Source organism: Lissotriton vulgaris, chromosome 1_2, assembly GCF_964263255.1.
Source record: "Lissotriton vulgaris chromosome 1_2, aLisVul1.2, whole genome shotgun sequence".
NCBI classification, from domain to species: Eukaryota; Metazoa; Chordata; class Amphibia; order Caudata; family Salamandridae; genus Lissotriton; species Lissotriton vulgaris.
Genome location: NC_141686.1, coordinates 311,156,531 through 311,171,977, shown reverse-complemented (window position 1 = coordinate 311,171,977; position 15,447 = coordinate 311,156,531). Strand labels below are relative to the sequence as shown.

At 45.3% G+C, this 15,447-nt stretch overlaps 1 protein-coding gene across 1 annotated transcript in view; it reads left to right on the top strand.

Moving 5' to 3' along the window:
• PRPF19 (pre-mRNA processing factor 19) overlaps nt 1-14,394 on the top strand; it is a 65,383-nt gene extending 50,989 nt beyond the window's left edge. The window contains exons 14-16 of the mRNA XM_086953334.1: nt 11,452-11,622; nt 11,718-11,823; nt 12,322-14,394. Of these exons, the coding sequence (XP_086809460.1) occupies nt 11,452-11,622; nt 11,718-11,823; nt 12,322-12,419 (375 nt within the window). The 3' untranslated portion in view covers nt 12,420-14,394. The remainder of the gene's footprint in view (nt 1-11,451; nt 11,623-11,717; nt 11,824-12,321) is intronic.
• The last annotated feature ends 1,053 nt before the right edge of the window (nt 14,395-15,447 follow it).

The following is a 15,447-nucleotide window of genomic DNA, read 5'->3' as shown; positions in this document are numbered from 1 at the left end:
GATGCACGCAAATTGCCAATTTCGGATTGCGCCTCAGCCATGTCGTTCACCAGGCTCGACGTTTTAAGATCCAGTGCCTTCACCCGCTCATTTGTTTTGGCCAAGTCGGCCCGAATCAGAGTCACATCCACCGCCACCGTGTCTATTTTGGACACTACGGCTTCGAATTGTTGACTCATGTCGGCCTTGAGTCCAGTAATGGCAGCCAAAAGGTCTTGGAGCGACACTTCCGAAGTAGACGATGTGTCCGTTTGAAGTCCTTCAGCACCCATGCATACGGCCCCGGGGGAGCCTCTCGGTTGGGTGTAGCGTTCGATCATGTTCGACTGGATCGATCCCCCCGGGTCGCAGCCTTCCGGCGTTTTTCGGCCTCCGCTTTCGTTGCCATCTCGCGTTCAGTGTCGGCCGGATAGCCAGGGGAAGTGACGAGAAGGTAGAAAAGTCTCGAAACTCCGACGCGCCACTGAGACAGAGGTGTCGCGGCCTCTTTGCCAGTCCCACGGAGGATAGTGCAGGCTGAGAGGGTAGCAGGCGAGGCAGAGTAGGAGGAGACAGGAACAAAGGGAAGGAAACCGAAAGTGAAAGCAATACACCTCCGGCGGGCCAGATGCCAGGCAGCCGTTGTTGTTCAATTACAGGTCGGCCACAGTGGGCAGCCGAGTCCCCGGTCGCGCCCGCGGGCAGGCCAGAAAGTTGCAAATTTCAGAAAAATGGTCCCCAGGGTCCGATTTCGACCAGAAAAGGATCAGTAGCATCAGCGATGATGGCGCTGCAAAAGCCCGTCAAAATGATCAGGATAGGTGAAGGATAGATAAAGAAGGACGGCGCGGGTCTCGGGAGCTCTCTGCTCACGCGACCATCTTGGATGCCCGCGTAGCTCCTCCCAGCACAAATTGTTAAAACAATAAATAATCATTAAACGTTTAAGAAGAGAATTAAACTGTTGAGTTATCCATGAAGAAGAACGGTAAAATTTCATAATTGCTAACATTTAGGTTAAAAATGTTTGTCTCCTACGCCACATACTGAATAGGTATCGAGATACAGCTAACACAATGGGGGGATGGGTGTGATAAGTCAATATTCTACATGCCTGGAAAAAAAGCAGAAATTTGAGGTTTTTACAGATTGGAATCAGCCAACAATTTCTAATTGCAGAATAAGCAGGACAAAAGAACAAAACATGTGGTACATTTTCAATTTTGTAGTCACAGGCAGGGTAAACTTCAATATTAGTTTTGGACCATTTGGTTGTAAATGACCTAATGGGTAAAGTGCCATGACTTAACTGAAAATTTCAACAGTGGTTCTTTCGGGTAAACAAAAATTGCTTTAAATCATCTCACTAACTTCAATATTGGCGTAAGCATAACTTCATTACTTATTATGCAAAATTAATCAACATTATAGTGCAAAAACCAAACAAGGAGCAGGGTCAGGAGTGTTTTAATTATTCAGTTATTTTTCATTTTTTCATTGAGTTTTCAACTGACACCTCAGATATATGCATTAAAAACTTATTACAAGATACGGCGCAATAGTTCGAATCACTGTGAAGGTGACCTAATGTGACAATAATGTGACAATGTGATAAACAAGTGATATTCTATATACACGTGAATGAAACAAATATTAAAGAAAAGGGGAAATTACAAAGGGCCAATTCTTATTTAATTGATACTCAAGCGCAATATGCTATATTAGCTAATTGTTGTTGGGCATGGTAAGTTGGTCCTTCCAATAGTTCTGTCGACGTTTCGACCCTGTGGACACCTTATTTGCGGGTCACTAGCGGGTCTTCTTCAGGACGGGGGCTATGAAAGGGATTAGAGCGCCAGTTCTTCACGGAACAGCCCAATATTCTATTTGATGGGGGTGTCCTCTGTAATCGTGGATCTATTGGTGATATCCTGTTATCTTAATCAGGTATCTTCCTACACAATGGTGGCGCTTCTCTTTATTTACAAAGATCGTTTTCTTTACTCCCAACCATCAGTCGGTATGGGCGATTCTCAATGCCTTCATCAGTATGGCATTTACTTATGTACCACTCAGATTCAAACTTCAGGACTGGGGCGACTCCATTCCTCAATCGTGGATTCTTTGTATGGTGTCTGCTCGGCCAAACGATCTTTGATGGGATGACTTAACTGAAGATACAACTTTCTAGCAAGAGGGGGTGCAATTACATCCATGAATTCCTCGATTTGGGATTCCGATTTAACTAAGAGGAACTCGGACGTTAGCCTGCCCATAGTTGCAGAGCTCAGAAGTGTTTGGAAATTCTGCATACGTATCAGAGCATGGAGTTCTCGTTTTGGTATCCCAAGGCAAAAAGTCTCAGTTTTTTTGCACAAGTCCGGGAGACCCAACCGGACACTGCCCTAATATGCTCCAGCCACGGTATCTTTTTGCATTTACGAGAAATACAGATCTCAGATAGTTCTGCTCTGTAGGCGGCCAATTCTGGGACTGACCACAGCCTCTTCCAGTACATATTTGGTCTTGCACTCGCAATTTCCTCTATTGGCTCCATCCCAAGGTCCAATCTAAGAGGGGTCAAGGGTGTACTAGCCGGTAATCCAACTAGATTCCTCATAAAGGTTTGTTCCACCCTTGAAATGGTCGATATATGTTTGGGCCCCCAAAGCTCCGCCCCATAGATAACTGCAGTTCTAGTCTGGCGACAGTATATTTCCAAGGCCGGGGACACCGGCTTAAATGTTGACCTCTTATCTACTTTACTAATTCCCCCCACTAGCTGGGATAGTTTTAGTTCTGACTTGGCAATCTGTGTGTTCCACTCAAAGTTCTCTGTAAGGTTAACACCCAAGTAGACCAATGTCTCAACCCTCTCAAGGGGAATACCATGTAGGACCGGGTTTGGGCGTGTCCGCTTCGGGGGATGAACTTTGTTTTTTCCAGGTTGATTTCCAATCCCCGGAGCGCACAGAACTCTACAAAGCCATCAAGTGTTTTTTGGATGCCCGATGATGTTTTAGATAACAGAGTGTCGTCTGCAAACATCAGAGCGGACACCCTCCCCGTGGCCAGTTTGGGGGCATCATTGTCTACCGCACCGTTCAGATGGTCCACAAGTCCATTAATGTAGAGGCTGAATAACGTGGGAGCCAATACGCACCCTCGGCGAACCCCTTTTTGGACTGGAAATTGGACCGTGAGATCGCCATGCCTAGCACACCTAACCTGGGCATAGTTATTTGTATGGAGCCCAGACAGAATGGACAGCAGATAAGACTGAAGTCCTAGGTCTGCCAGTACCATCCACAATTTCGCTCGAGGAACTAAATCGAAAGCTGCCCGCTGGTCCACGAACACAATGTAGAGGCTGCCACCCTCCACCTTTGCTACCTTCCAATACAGGACCTGCAAGCGAAATATCTGATCTAAGGTGGAAGTGCCGTACCTAAAGCCTGCCTGGAATGTAGTTAGGATCTCATTTTCGTCAATCCACCCAAGAATCCTGTCAAGGATAATCCTCCCCATTAGCTTTTGTGATGTATCAATTAAGCTAATTGGTCTATAGTTCGAGGGGGTAAGCGGACAACCCTTTTTAACGATTGGCACAATCTCAGCCCCCAGCCAAGTAGGGGGCAAATCGTCACCCTGAAGAACCCCGTTAAATAGAACGACCAGATAAGGTGCCCAGATTTTGGGCTGTGTTCGAAACAGATCCCCTGGCAATTTATCTAACCCTAGGGCCTTGTTGGGAAGCAGTTTACCTATTGCTGCCTCAACCTCTCTGTGTAAAAAGTTCAACCTGGGGGTGGAGACTGGGGACTGTAGTCATCCTTCCACACTCTTCAGGTCCAGGAACATTTAAAATTTGTTGGAATTCAAAAATATCACAAGTTAAGGTGTCAGTCTCAGGGATTCCGTATAGGCCACCAAAGTGCCTTTCCCAAATTTTCGTAGCAATATTAGGGCCAGGCACAGGGTTGAGGCCGTGAAGGCCGGTTGCAACAATAGACCAGAATAATTTGGAGTCCCTAGAAGTAAGTGCAGCTCCCAACTCCTCCCACAGGAGAACCTCCCGTTCCCTCTTAGCGTCACTAATTGCCTTCTTGTACAGAGTACGTTGAACCTTAATAGCTCCAACGTCATTGGTTTATAATACTGATAACAAGGCTTTTTTGGACTTACGGCATGAGGCGTTAAACCACAAATGCTTGTTGGCCTGGGGCTGGCTAGTCCTTACCAAAGGGCAAAGAGGCCACCAATTGATAATGTATGTCAGTGGCCCTTCCCATACAACCAGGATCCCCCATTTCAGCAATAAATGGAATTGCAGTCTCATACAAGTCAGCAAGTTTGCTCGGGGAATCCTGGAAGTCTGGCCATTTAACCCTTCGCCTACAGTTTTTTGGGAAGGTGGTGGATTATTTAACCCAAAACTCCCCGGTTTGAGAGAAAGAACTAAAGCATTATGGTCGCTATCATACCTGTCGACAACCCTAAACTCAAGCAACCTATCCCAGTACCTGGCTTCCATGAGTATGTAATCCATCACAGAAGTCTGGTTTAATCGATTGAAGGTAATTCTCCCAGGCCTGTCGGGCTCCACCCTCCCATTGCATGCTCGTAATGAAGTGACTAGCGCCAGTGACTGCAGTTGTAGAACAAGTGGGGTCCAAACCTTGACCTGGGGAATCGGCGGATCCGGGATAGACCACAGCAAATCAACTTCATCTGGATCACCCAGACTCGGGTCCACAAGAGGCTCAAAATGGCAATTGAAATCTCCACTCAAGATAATCACAGTGGAAGAATCAATCGTCTGAATACATTTTAATAGAGTTTCTATAGCCTCGGACTCCAAGCCCCGCCTAACTGGCCTTGAGTATACGTTAATCAAAGCTATCTTTTGCCTATTTAGCGGGGTTAGAAGTACGCACTGAACATCTAGAAAGATAGTATTAATATGCGTTGCCTGGACCCCCAAATGAGTGCCAACCCAGATGGACAACCCACCCGATGGCCTTCCACGACAGCCTGTAGTTGCTAAGACGTTAAAAGTTGCAAAACCAGGGACTATACTTTCTTTTAACTCCCAGGTTTACTGTAGCATGCAGATATCCTGTAAGGACATGAAGGAACCCCAAGATGGAATGGGCAGTTTACTCTTCAATCCTGCAACATTCCAGGAAAGAATTTAAATTTGTGAGTCGGCTGAACCTTGCTTTATCGGTACACAATTTCAGGGACCCGAGGGTTCACTGATTGCATTAGTACTCACATCCACCATTTCCTCTATCTCACCGTTTAATGTAAATCGGTCAGCAAGAAGAATAGTGGATGGAGGGTGAGATGCCTGTTCCGATGCCAGGAATTTGGCTATGGTAATATGGTTTGCAAGTGCCTCAGTTTCTTCAGCAGTGGGCAGAGGACTACCGGGGAAACCAATCTGTCAATCACAGTCATCAATGCCTGAAAGGGCGTTGAATCTGTTCGTCACCTCCAGTGGGGTGAGCGGACCCGATGGGTCTGTCCACCTAGTTCTATGTTGCCTAGATGGAACAGTATCCCACCCAAATACTCTATCAGGGGCCGTGGAGTACGATACATGGGGCATATAGCGTTTTTTAAGAGGTATAGGACGATTAGGTTGGTGGCAGGCTAAAGCCCCAGGATGCATTGTGGAAACCACTAGGGGTCTTGGGTAGAAATACGTCAGATCGTTGGGAATGATAGAATTGCTACCATTACCTGGGACCAGCCTAAAATGTGTCTGACAGCTCCATGATCTCTAAAATTGACAACAATAATGTCCCCCTCAATGTCCTTGAATCTGTTTCCCAACCAAGGGAGACGCCGAACGTGCAGAATCTCACCATTTATATTATGGGGTAGTGGTCTATGCTGGCTAAGCCAGTGCATGACTTTGTTTTAGCTGAAAGAAGCCCTCCCTTTTACCCTCTACCAGTGTTGGAACTCCCGTAAGGACCACCACAAACGGTACCGCTTCTGGAGGCAATTCCACTGGGCGTCCCTTAGCCTTCACTGCCCTAACTGAGCTATTGCTACTCCTCCCATCTTGTACAATTCATGGATGGGCTGTTCTATTTCCCATCTGAACCTCTCTAACAACGTTCTGCACCGGTTTGTGTACAAGTTTAGGAGGGGTTGCCCTCTGTTGATCACGGGTGGTTGGTTTGGTGATTTTAGTTACCTCCTTCTGAGAGTTAGATTTTGGAGGTAATGCAGAAGTTGAACATAGCAGTGCCGGCTTCCCTAAGTCCTTAATTAGCCCTGTATTTATACTGATTGCCTGCTCTAGGATCCCCAGCCTTAGCTCCAATTTTTTTAGTCTTTCTACAATCGGGAGTGTAAAGGATCTAATTAACTGTTCCATACTTCCTAGTAAAGCAGGACACGGTGTTTCATTTTCCGGGAGGTGTGGTGGAGTAACTAAGCCTACCGTGTTGACTACCTTCGGTGTGGGCATTTTAGAGGTTTTACCAAAATCAGCAGGACTAATCTTAGTTCTCTGTGGGTCAATCCTCCTCTTTCTCCTTTTCCTTGGCGGTGAACCCTGCACTTTGGGTGTCTCCTTTTTTTTTTTTTTTTGACCTTTTTTTTTAATTGCTTCAACTACTAGTGGGGGCGGCTCAGATGGTGCTTCTACCACTACAATTGAATTGCTAAAGAAGGGTGAGGTGTTAGTTGGCTGGACTTTGGACATATCGGATAAAGGAGTTGTCTCGCGAAATAGCATAGGGATGCTATCTGAGTGCAATATATCAGGGTCCTCATTTAAAGTAAGGGAAGTCACATGTACAGATATAGCTGACTGCTGGGAATCCGAGGAAGAGCGACTGCCTTTGATAGATTCAACCGAGCGGCGACGCTCAGCCCCGCGCTCGGCTAGTACGCACTCCCTATCAGTATCTAAAGATGCCCTAGGAAAATAACTGTCTAGAGTTCCTCTATTTGGCCCCCCTGCTAGCATAGATGTACCTTTAATGGGACTCAAAGCCATGGTGCACTTCAAAAATAGACACAATAAATTCCAACCGAAGTGTCAGAGAATGGGCCCGGCCCGACCTCCTCTGGCCTCCGAGGGCCACAGAGGGCCCGCCCTTTGCACAGGCTTAGCTAGGCGTCCCGCGCAGCGGTGATCACCTTCCAAAATGAAGAGCGTGCAAGGCAGGGGGCGGGGCTCGCTCCAAACGCCGGACCAGGTGATTTTGATCAGTGCAGGGACTCTTGGGAGATTGAGTCCCTGCCGCGTTTGTGTGCACCTCACAGCACTCCCAATCCGTGCCGCTTGGTCCCTGGTTCAGTCACCACCTCCAGGTAGGGTAGGGCAATTTCTTCGCGGCTTGTTGAGGGAAAGGAAACACTACTCCGCACAAGCCTCCTCCTTCCTCGTGGCCTCCAAGAAAAGCACAAAGTCACACTAGGGACTGAAATCCACACTGGGTCCCCCACTGAAGAAAATGCCTCTTTCACAGAGTTACTTCCTAGAGCGGCGAAGTGTTGGAACTACGCTTGCCACCTATGGAAACTACTGCAAATTTCCCTATTGAAAACATGGACTTTGGCTATTCAACTTCAAGTTTTTTTTACCTTTAAATGAAGCCCTGCCAGAAACCATGTTAGGAGCTGCAAGAAAGTTGCCTCACTGCTAGAGTCCAGAGATATTCCCTGGGGGTCTGGCCTTTTTCCTCCAAGGAGGAAGAGGGTTTACTGGTTGGATTCCAGCGGGTGGATAAAAAACTCTTTGTTGGTGTAAAGAGGGAAAGGCAGTTCAGAAAAGAACCTTTTGGATATGGATTGTCCTCTGTTTGTGCCTTGCCCAAGATGAAGCCTTCATAGGGCCTAGGGCTCATTCCATCAGAGCCAAAGTGGCCACTATGGCTTTAATTAAGAGTGTTTCAGTGTTAGATATTGGCTAGGCTCGTACATTGGCGTCAATCCACACCTTCAGCGGGCAATACTGTACCGAAACTCAGATGCACATGGAGGGTTATTTTGCACAGTCGGTCCTGTAGTACTTCTTTGTGTAAAGCCCACCTGCAGACCCACCACCCTGGAGTGTACTCTTTTGGTATCTATTCAAAGGTAAGGAATATGTGCTTAATTCTTAGAAACAAACTGTGTGGCTGACCACGGTTAGGCACCTCAGTTTCAAAATAAGCTTGTCAATACTTGGTTTGTGCACAATACATCCGGAGCTGCCACACATGTGCTCCACTGTAGAAACAGATACAAACTTTTGAAAACAAGGACGGTGCACCAAGATAAAAGTTCAGAAAGCTTCCATTTTTGCCAAAATTAAGTTCTTTATTTTTTCAATCTTTAAAAAGCCTTGGCCAACGCGTTTCGTTCCATTCGGAACATCCTCAGGGCTCTGTAATCTCTTGATTTTCCAACAGAGAGGTCAAAACATTAGAATTCACGTTCTTATAAATATTCTTTATTCTTCATTCGTGCAGAATTGTGTATAAGCAACCTTATTCTTCCAAAATCAGAGGGGGTTCCAATAGCGCATAGACTTGATATATTCATGTTTCCCTTATCTAGACGACTGGCTCATAAAAACCAAGTAACACATCAGCTGTGCCCACCGTACACACAAAACAATCCATCTGCTTCACCACTTGGGATTCCCGGTAAACCTCACCAAATCCCACCTCCAACCGTCCAACATGCAACAATATCTAGCGGCTACAATAGACACTTCAAAAGCTCTAGCATACCCTAATCCAGTCAGGATAAGTGCCATACAATCTCTAATACAAAAATTTCAACCTCAACACTCGCTACCAGTGTGAGTGTTCATGCAGTTAATCGGGATGATGGCTTCTTGAATTTTCATTGTCCCTTCTGTAAGACTCCAAATGCGTCCCTTACAGGAGTGTTTGGTACGTCAGTGGAACCAGGCTCACGGTCAGCTAACAGATTGGTGTGGTAGAAGACTGCACCTATTTATCTCCGCAGTGGTGGAACACACAAAACCTTTCCAAAGGGCGGCCGTTTCTCGACCCTGTTCCAGATAGTGCTAACAAGACGCATCGCTCACCGGCTGGGGAGCTCTTCTTCAAACCCATACCATTCAAGGCATATGGAACCCTCGACAAAAACAATTCCACATAAATTACCTGGAATTGTTGGCAGTCCTCCTAGTGTTAAATCTTTTCAACTCCACCTCGTAAGCAAAGCTGTCCTGGTCTGTACAGACAACATGACAGCAATGTACTACATATAGAAACAGGGAGGGACACAGTCTCTCCAGCTTTCACACCTAGCTCAAAGCATATGAAGATGGGCCATTCCTCAAAAAATATATCTCCTTGCGGAACACCTCCCAGGAGTACACAATCAAATTGCAGATCCACGAATGGGAACTTCATCCTCAAGTTCTGCTTCCATTCTTTCAAATGTGGGGCCACCCAGAAATAGTCCTGTTTGCCACACACCAAAACGGAAAATGCCCAAGCTTTGCATCCAGTTATCCACACCCATTCTCCAAAGGCAATGCGCTATGGATGAACTTAGTCAGGCAAATCTGCTTATGCTTTTCCACCTCTCCCACTCATTCCACAAGTGGTTTGGAAACTCAAATAGCATTCCCTCACAATGATCCTCGTTGCACCAACATGGGCCCGACAACCATGGTTCACAACCGTCTTGGAACTATCTGTAGTTCCTCATCAAAAACTACCCCTCTCACCGAAGCTTCTGACTCAAAACCATGGAGAGATGAGGCATCCAGATCCCAATCTACTCAACCATGCGATCTGGCACCTGAAGTCCTAGATTTTGGCTACCTTTATTTACCGCCAGACAGCATGAACATCATTAAGGAGGCTAGAAGTCCTACTACTAGCGCATACTATGTAGCAAAGTGGAAAAGATTTGTAATTTACTTTACAAATACCAAAATCAGCCCACTAGATGCTTCCATTCAAGACATCATCTGTTACCTTTTGCATCTATAACAAAGTAACCTAGCGTATACATCCAGTACATCTTGCGGCAATAGCAGCCTATCTCCAAAACAGACAACATTTGTCTTTATTTAGGGTACCAACTATCAAGGCATTTATGGAAGGACTTAAAAGAATAATTCCACCTAGACTTACACCCTCTCCAGTATGGAACTTTAATGTGGTACTTACCAGACTCATGGGCCCCCATTTGACCCTATGCATAAATGCGAATTGCAATTTCTCTCATGGAAAGTAGCTTTCCTAGTTGCGATCACCTCTCAGAAGAGTCCGTGAACTCCAGGCACCTAAAGTAGTCTCTTCTTTCCACCTTAACCAGTCTGTAGAGCTCCCAGTATTTTTCCCTCTACCAGACTCAGTAGCAGAACGTGCTCTTCACACACTAGACGTAAAAAGAGCAATACTTTACTACAGCGAAAGAACAAAATCCTTTCAAAAGACTAAAGAACTTTTTGTGGCTTTCTCCCCACCTCATAAAGGTAATCCTATCTCAAAAACAGGGATTGCAAGGTGGATTAATAAATGCATCCAAATATGCTATGCGAAAGCCAAACGCCTCTAGGGCTCACTCCACACGTTAACTAGGGGCATCTGTGACATTCTTGGGGAACATTTCCCTAGATAACGTTTGCAAATCAGAAACTTGCTCTACACCTCAAAAGTTCATAAAACACTATTGTGTAGATGTGCAAGCAAAACAACAAGCTAGTTTGGGCCAGGCTGTATGAAGAACACTTTTTCAAACCACTTCAACGGATACAGGTAACCACCGCTAAGGGGGTAACTGCTGTGTAGTCTATGCACAAGTATACGGTCTACAGCTCATATGCCTCGAACAGAAAATGCTACTTACCAGTATGCATCTGTTCTTGGCATTTAGAACTGTAGATTTGTATACGCCCACCGCCTCCCCGGATACCTCCATCTGTTCCAGTACTATCTTACTTAGATACATTACACATGGACATCCTTTTCTATTTCTTACGAACTCCATCACGACCCTACATGGCAAAGCAATCTGGAGATGGAGTCAATGCCCATGCGCACTATCGTCCCGAGAGAGAGTCACCTATCTCGTGACGGCTAAAGACTTCTTCCATTACAAAAACAAAGTGCAAACAACCGAGCCCAACACCAGATGGCGATCTAGGCACAAGTATACAAATCTACTGCTCTACATGCCAAGAACAAATGCATACTGGTAAGTAGCATTTTCCTTACTTACGTTCCATAGTGGCTCTTTCTAGTAGTTCCTGTAACAGCGGATTCCTCACCATCCTCTGTTCCGTAGACTGGTCTTCCAGGTTTTAATAAGGTTCCATGTCCACCTACCCGAGTGGAAATGGTTTGCACTGTAGAAAAACGCAAATGAGCTTCAAGAAGTGGCTGAATACAGACTTGAAAATCTTTGCATACTGTATTTAATTCTTTCTGGGTCTTTTCTGGGTTGTAATATGTATCCCTCCTTCCTCCATAGGAGCGTACAAACGTGGCTAACTTCCCGGGCCACTCTGGCCCAATCACTAGCATCGCTTTCTCTGAGAACGGATACTATCTTGCCACTGCTGCAGATGATTCATCGGTCAAACTGTGGGATTTGCGCAAACTGAAGAATTTCAAGACCCTTCAACTGGATGACAACTTTGAGGTGCGTGGATCTCTGATTTCCAGACACACTTCTGGTCTCTGCGGTGGCTTTGTTGTCAGATATTGGACCCAATTTTTTTTTTTTTTTGTCCCCAGGTGAAGTCCCTGATGTTTGACCAGAGTGGAACATACCTTGCACTGGGTGGAACCGATGTTCAGATTTATATTTGTAAGCAGTGGACGGAAGTGCTCCATTTCACAGGTACAACTCGGACTGCTCATTTATATGTGCATTCTATTGGGCTTGCAGCTACAATCCTGGTGCTCACCCCGTCTCTTTCTCTTCCATTTGCCATTCACAACCCTCCTATATTGCCTTCCTTTTCTCTCACTTTATATGGAGTTTTAATTTATGTTCCGATTAAAACCTCATGTCTTTGCCTTGTTAGTTTTTCTTCTACCTTTTCCTTATAGGCACTTCTCTTAGTCCTTTCTTTCCCCTTTTTCGCTTCGTTATATCTTTTCCACTTTGTTTGGTCGAGCTTTCTTGCAGCCCACCCACTCCCTCTTATTTGTTTGTTTCAGTGTCCTTGTTCTACTCTTTTTATACTTCTACTTTCCTGGGTCAGTTTGCTATTCTCCTGTTCCTGCTTTGCTTTTTGCCTTCTCCACCCCCTTCTTGATAATTTTTGTTACAAGTTCCTGATCAGTTTTGTGATGAGTCAGTAAAATAATTCATATACCCATTCTTTCTTTACAGAGCACAGTGGCCTCACCACCGGGGTGGCCTTTGGACAGCATGCCAAGTTCATTGCGTCCACAGGAATGGACCGAAGCTTGCGCTTCTACAGCCTGTAGAGTTCGCCACCCTGCCCGGGGCAGCCCCGTTCTTCCTCTCTGGCGTGACTATAGTGTCCCCTCATACTGTTCCTCCAGCGGGGCAGGGTGTTTGCTGGGGTGATCGCGGTTTTGTCTAGTGATTGATTTTGCCGTGATTCATGGATGCTCCTTTCCCCAGAGACACAGGAACGTGAACGACAGACTATAACGTTTTTCCTTTCTGTCCCTCTGAAAAACAAACGTGACGGGAGAGTGTCATCGAGCCATCCATTGGAGCAGGTATCGGTACATGCTGCAAAAATCTACCATGGTCTCTAATGTTGCTGCAGAAATTCTTGATCTGTTCCTTTTCTCACCGCTGTGATTCTCTCACTTGACAAAGGTGGGAAATTGGGACCGATGGAGAAGTCCTACTCTTTCCCCTAAAGTGCCTCGTCCCCACTGGGCCCCTCCTTGAACCTATTCAGCAATCACAAGTTGACATTTGGCACTTGCAAACATAGCTCACTCCCAACAATGATCAGACCTGGAGACGAATAGGCACAGCCCCGATGCAGCTGCTGTAGAAGTCCTGACATGAGCTGATCCTGGGGCAGAATTCAGATGTTCTCTGGACCTTTCACAAGACTTACCCTCATCCATTCACATTTCCAGTGTCTGCTGTGCGCATTGTTAAAGAGTGATATCAGTCCTTGTGGTACTAGGCAACAAGAGTCCGACCATGAAAAGATCTGCTGTCCCAGGCGTACATAGTCACAACAGTTGAAATGATAGCCCAGATTTTTAGACCACCATCATGAAAGTGCAACTTTGTGGCCCCTTGTATATAAACCTACTCAGAGAGCCTAGTCTTGGTGGTTCCTGTTATACAAACCCCATTCATCAGATTCTCCTCTGCTTCCTGTACATACTCATATGTGTTGGCTATCCCCTAGACTCTATGGCCTCCCTATAGAAACTCCATCCAGGAGTTGTAGCCTTCACACCATGTCTACTATCAAAATGCCACTTCAGATCCAGTCTCCCTGGCACCTGTCCGAGAAGCCTCAGTCTGAGATTGTGGCTACTGCTCAGCCTTCTACTAAACCTCTGCTGCATCCATACATGTGCACACGTCACTCTCTTGTGTGACCTCTGCTGTATGACCAACTGAGATTGTTTTTGTTTTTCTTTTAGTTCCTGCAACATTGCCTCTTCTGAGTTTAGGAAAAATCCAGGCTCTTACGGCTTCAGCTATGCAAATCCTGCCTAAGCCCTTACCCCAGGTGCACATGTACTCCTTTCCACCCTGCTGTGACTTGTCACAAAAGCTATATGACTGTTCTGCAAGATCACCCAATCCCTGCTTCTTCCCCATAAACTTATTGAGAACTTAAAGTAACATCTGCTGCTCCTGCTATATAAATCTCACAATCTTGTCTGTAACCTTGTTAAACACACACCGGCCTGCAAACAAGATAGTGTTTTCATTTTGTATGCATACTCCACGTCCTCTCATCAGACTCCAGTTTGTGCTGACGCTACTGTGTGTGTGTGTGTGTGTGTGTGTAGGGACCCCAGTATCTTCTGTGACCCCTGGCAAGGGTCGTTTTCTCTCCAGCTTTCTCTCTACATATCCAATTCCTCTCATCACGTGATTCAGGTCCTTTCTGATGAAATCCAGTCCATACAATCCCTCCTACCACCCTGGAGTGGTTTCATATTCTAGTTTCCTCACAGTACAAAAGCTCCAGTGTTCAAGTAAAATAACAGTTGTTGCTGCTGCCGCCTCTGCGTTCTTCAAGCTTGTGCTGATGCTTTTCAGTAATTGCAGTCTCTGTTCTGACCCCAGCTAAACAAACCTCACTTTGAGCACATTCTTCTACATGGATAATTAAGAGGGCTAACTTTTTATTTTTTGATGGATTTTATTCTGAAATTGAAGTTCGAAGGAGAGTTGTATTTTGTAAGGCAGTACGTACATAGTTGAATAATAAAAAATAACTTGACTGTTGTCTCTGTGTTTAAGTATTGTCTTGCTCTTTATATTTCTGGACATTGTTCATACTGAGGACAACTCGAGGCCTTTTGGAAGCAGTGCAGGTTTTGTTTAGAATTGGCACGGCTGATCTCTTTTGGGGAAGGCGTAAACATTCTGATTGGATTTGGAAAATGCTTCAGGTGTTACTGGAGAAAGGTTCATAAGGTAAGTCCATTTACTGAGATTACAGGAGAGGTTCCTTCTAAAAATGCTGGGTATGGTTTGAAGGGTTCAAAGGAGGTAAGATAGAAAAGTCAACAGCACAGCATCAAGAACAAAGAAAAATTAAAACACTTGTGTTCAATTAAAAGTAATAATAATAAAAGTATTTTCTTCTCAATCCTAACAACCTAAACCAAGGGAAGCAAAAATCGTCTGCAAAACAACAGTACAATATTAGCTGATATTAGGGACTCCGTTGCCGTTTGGCTAGGCTCACGCTATAGAAATTCTAAATCCATACCTGCTTACGTATAAGAATGAAATTGTGGCTTAGTCTGAAACAAAGAGGGAGGCAGACCAGCGATTTATCATTGCAAAAAGACCACCCCAACCCCCCCCCCTTTTTTTTTTTTTGCAATGCACACAAGATGCATCAAATTTTGCTGATTCATGGGGCCCCAGTAGGAATCCATTTTCTAATCACCTGGGACTACTGGGGTCAGAAGTGGAAAAATGGTTGATATTCTGTAGGCTGTGTGTGGCACTCAACATTTTGTAGTGCTTGTTCTCCTTATTCGGTACCACTACATAAAAGCTGTCCCTTGCAGCTGCAAAAGTATCCCATATACAGCACTTGCCTGGGTGTCTGTAGGTTTACCATTTTTACTACACTCCTTAAAAGGGTATGCTGCTGCCAATCAGAGGCTCAGAACCTCTTGACTGGTCTATGTCAAACATCTCAATACAGCACCTCTTTGGGATACAAAACAAGAGCGTATGTTCTAATGAAATACATTTTTGAAATATTGCATGGGGTTTTCTTGAGGGTGATCTTTAAGAGGTGTTTGCAATATCGATCTCATA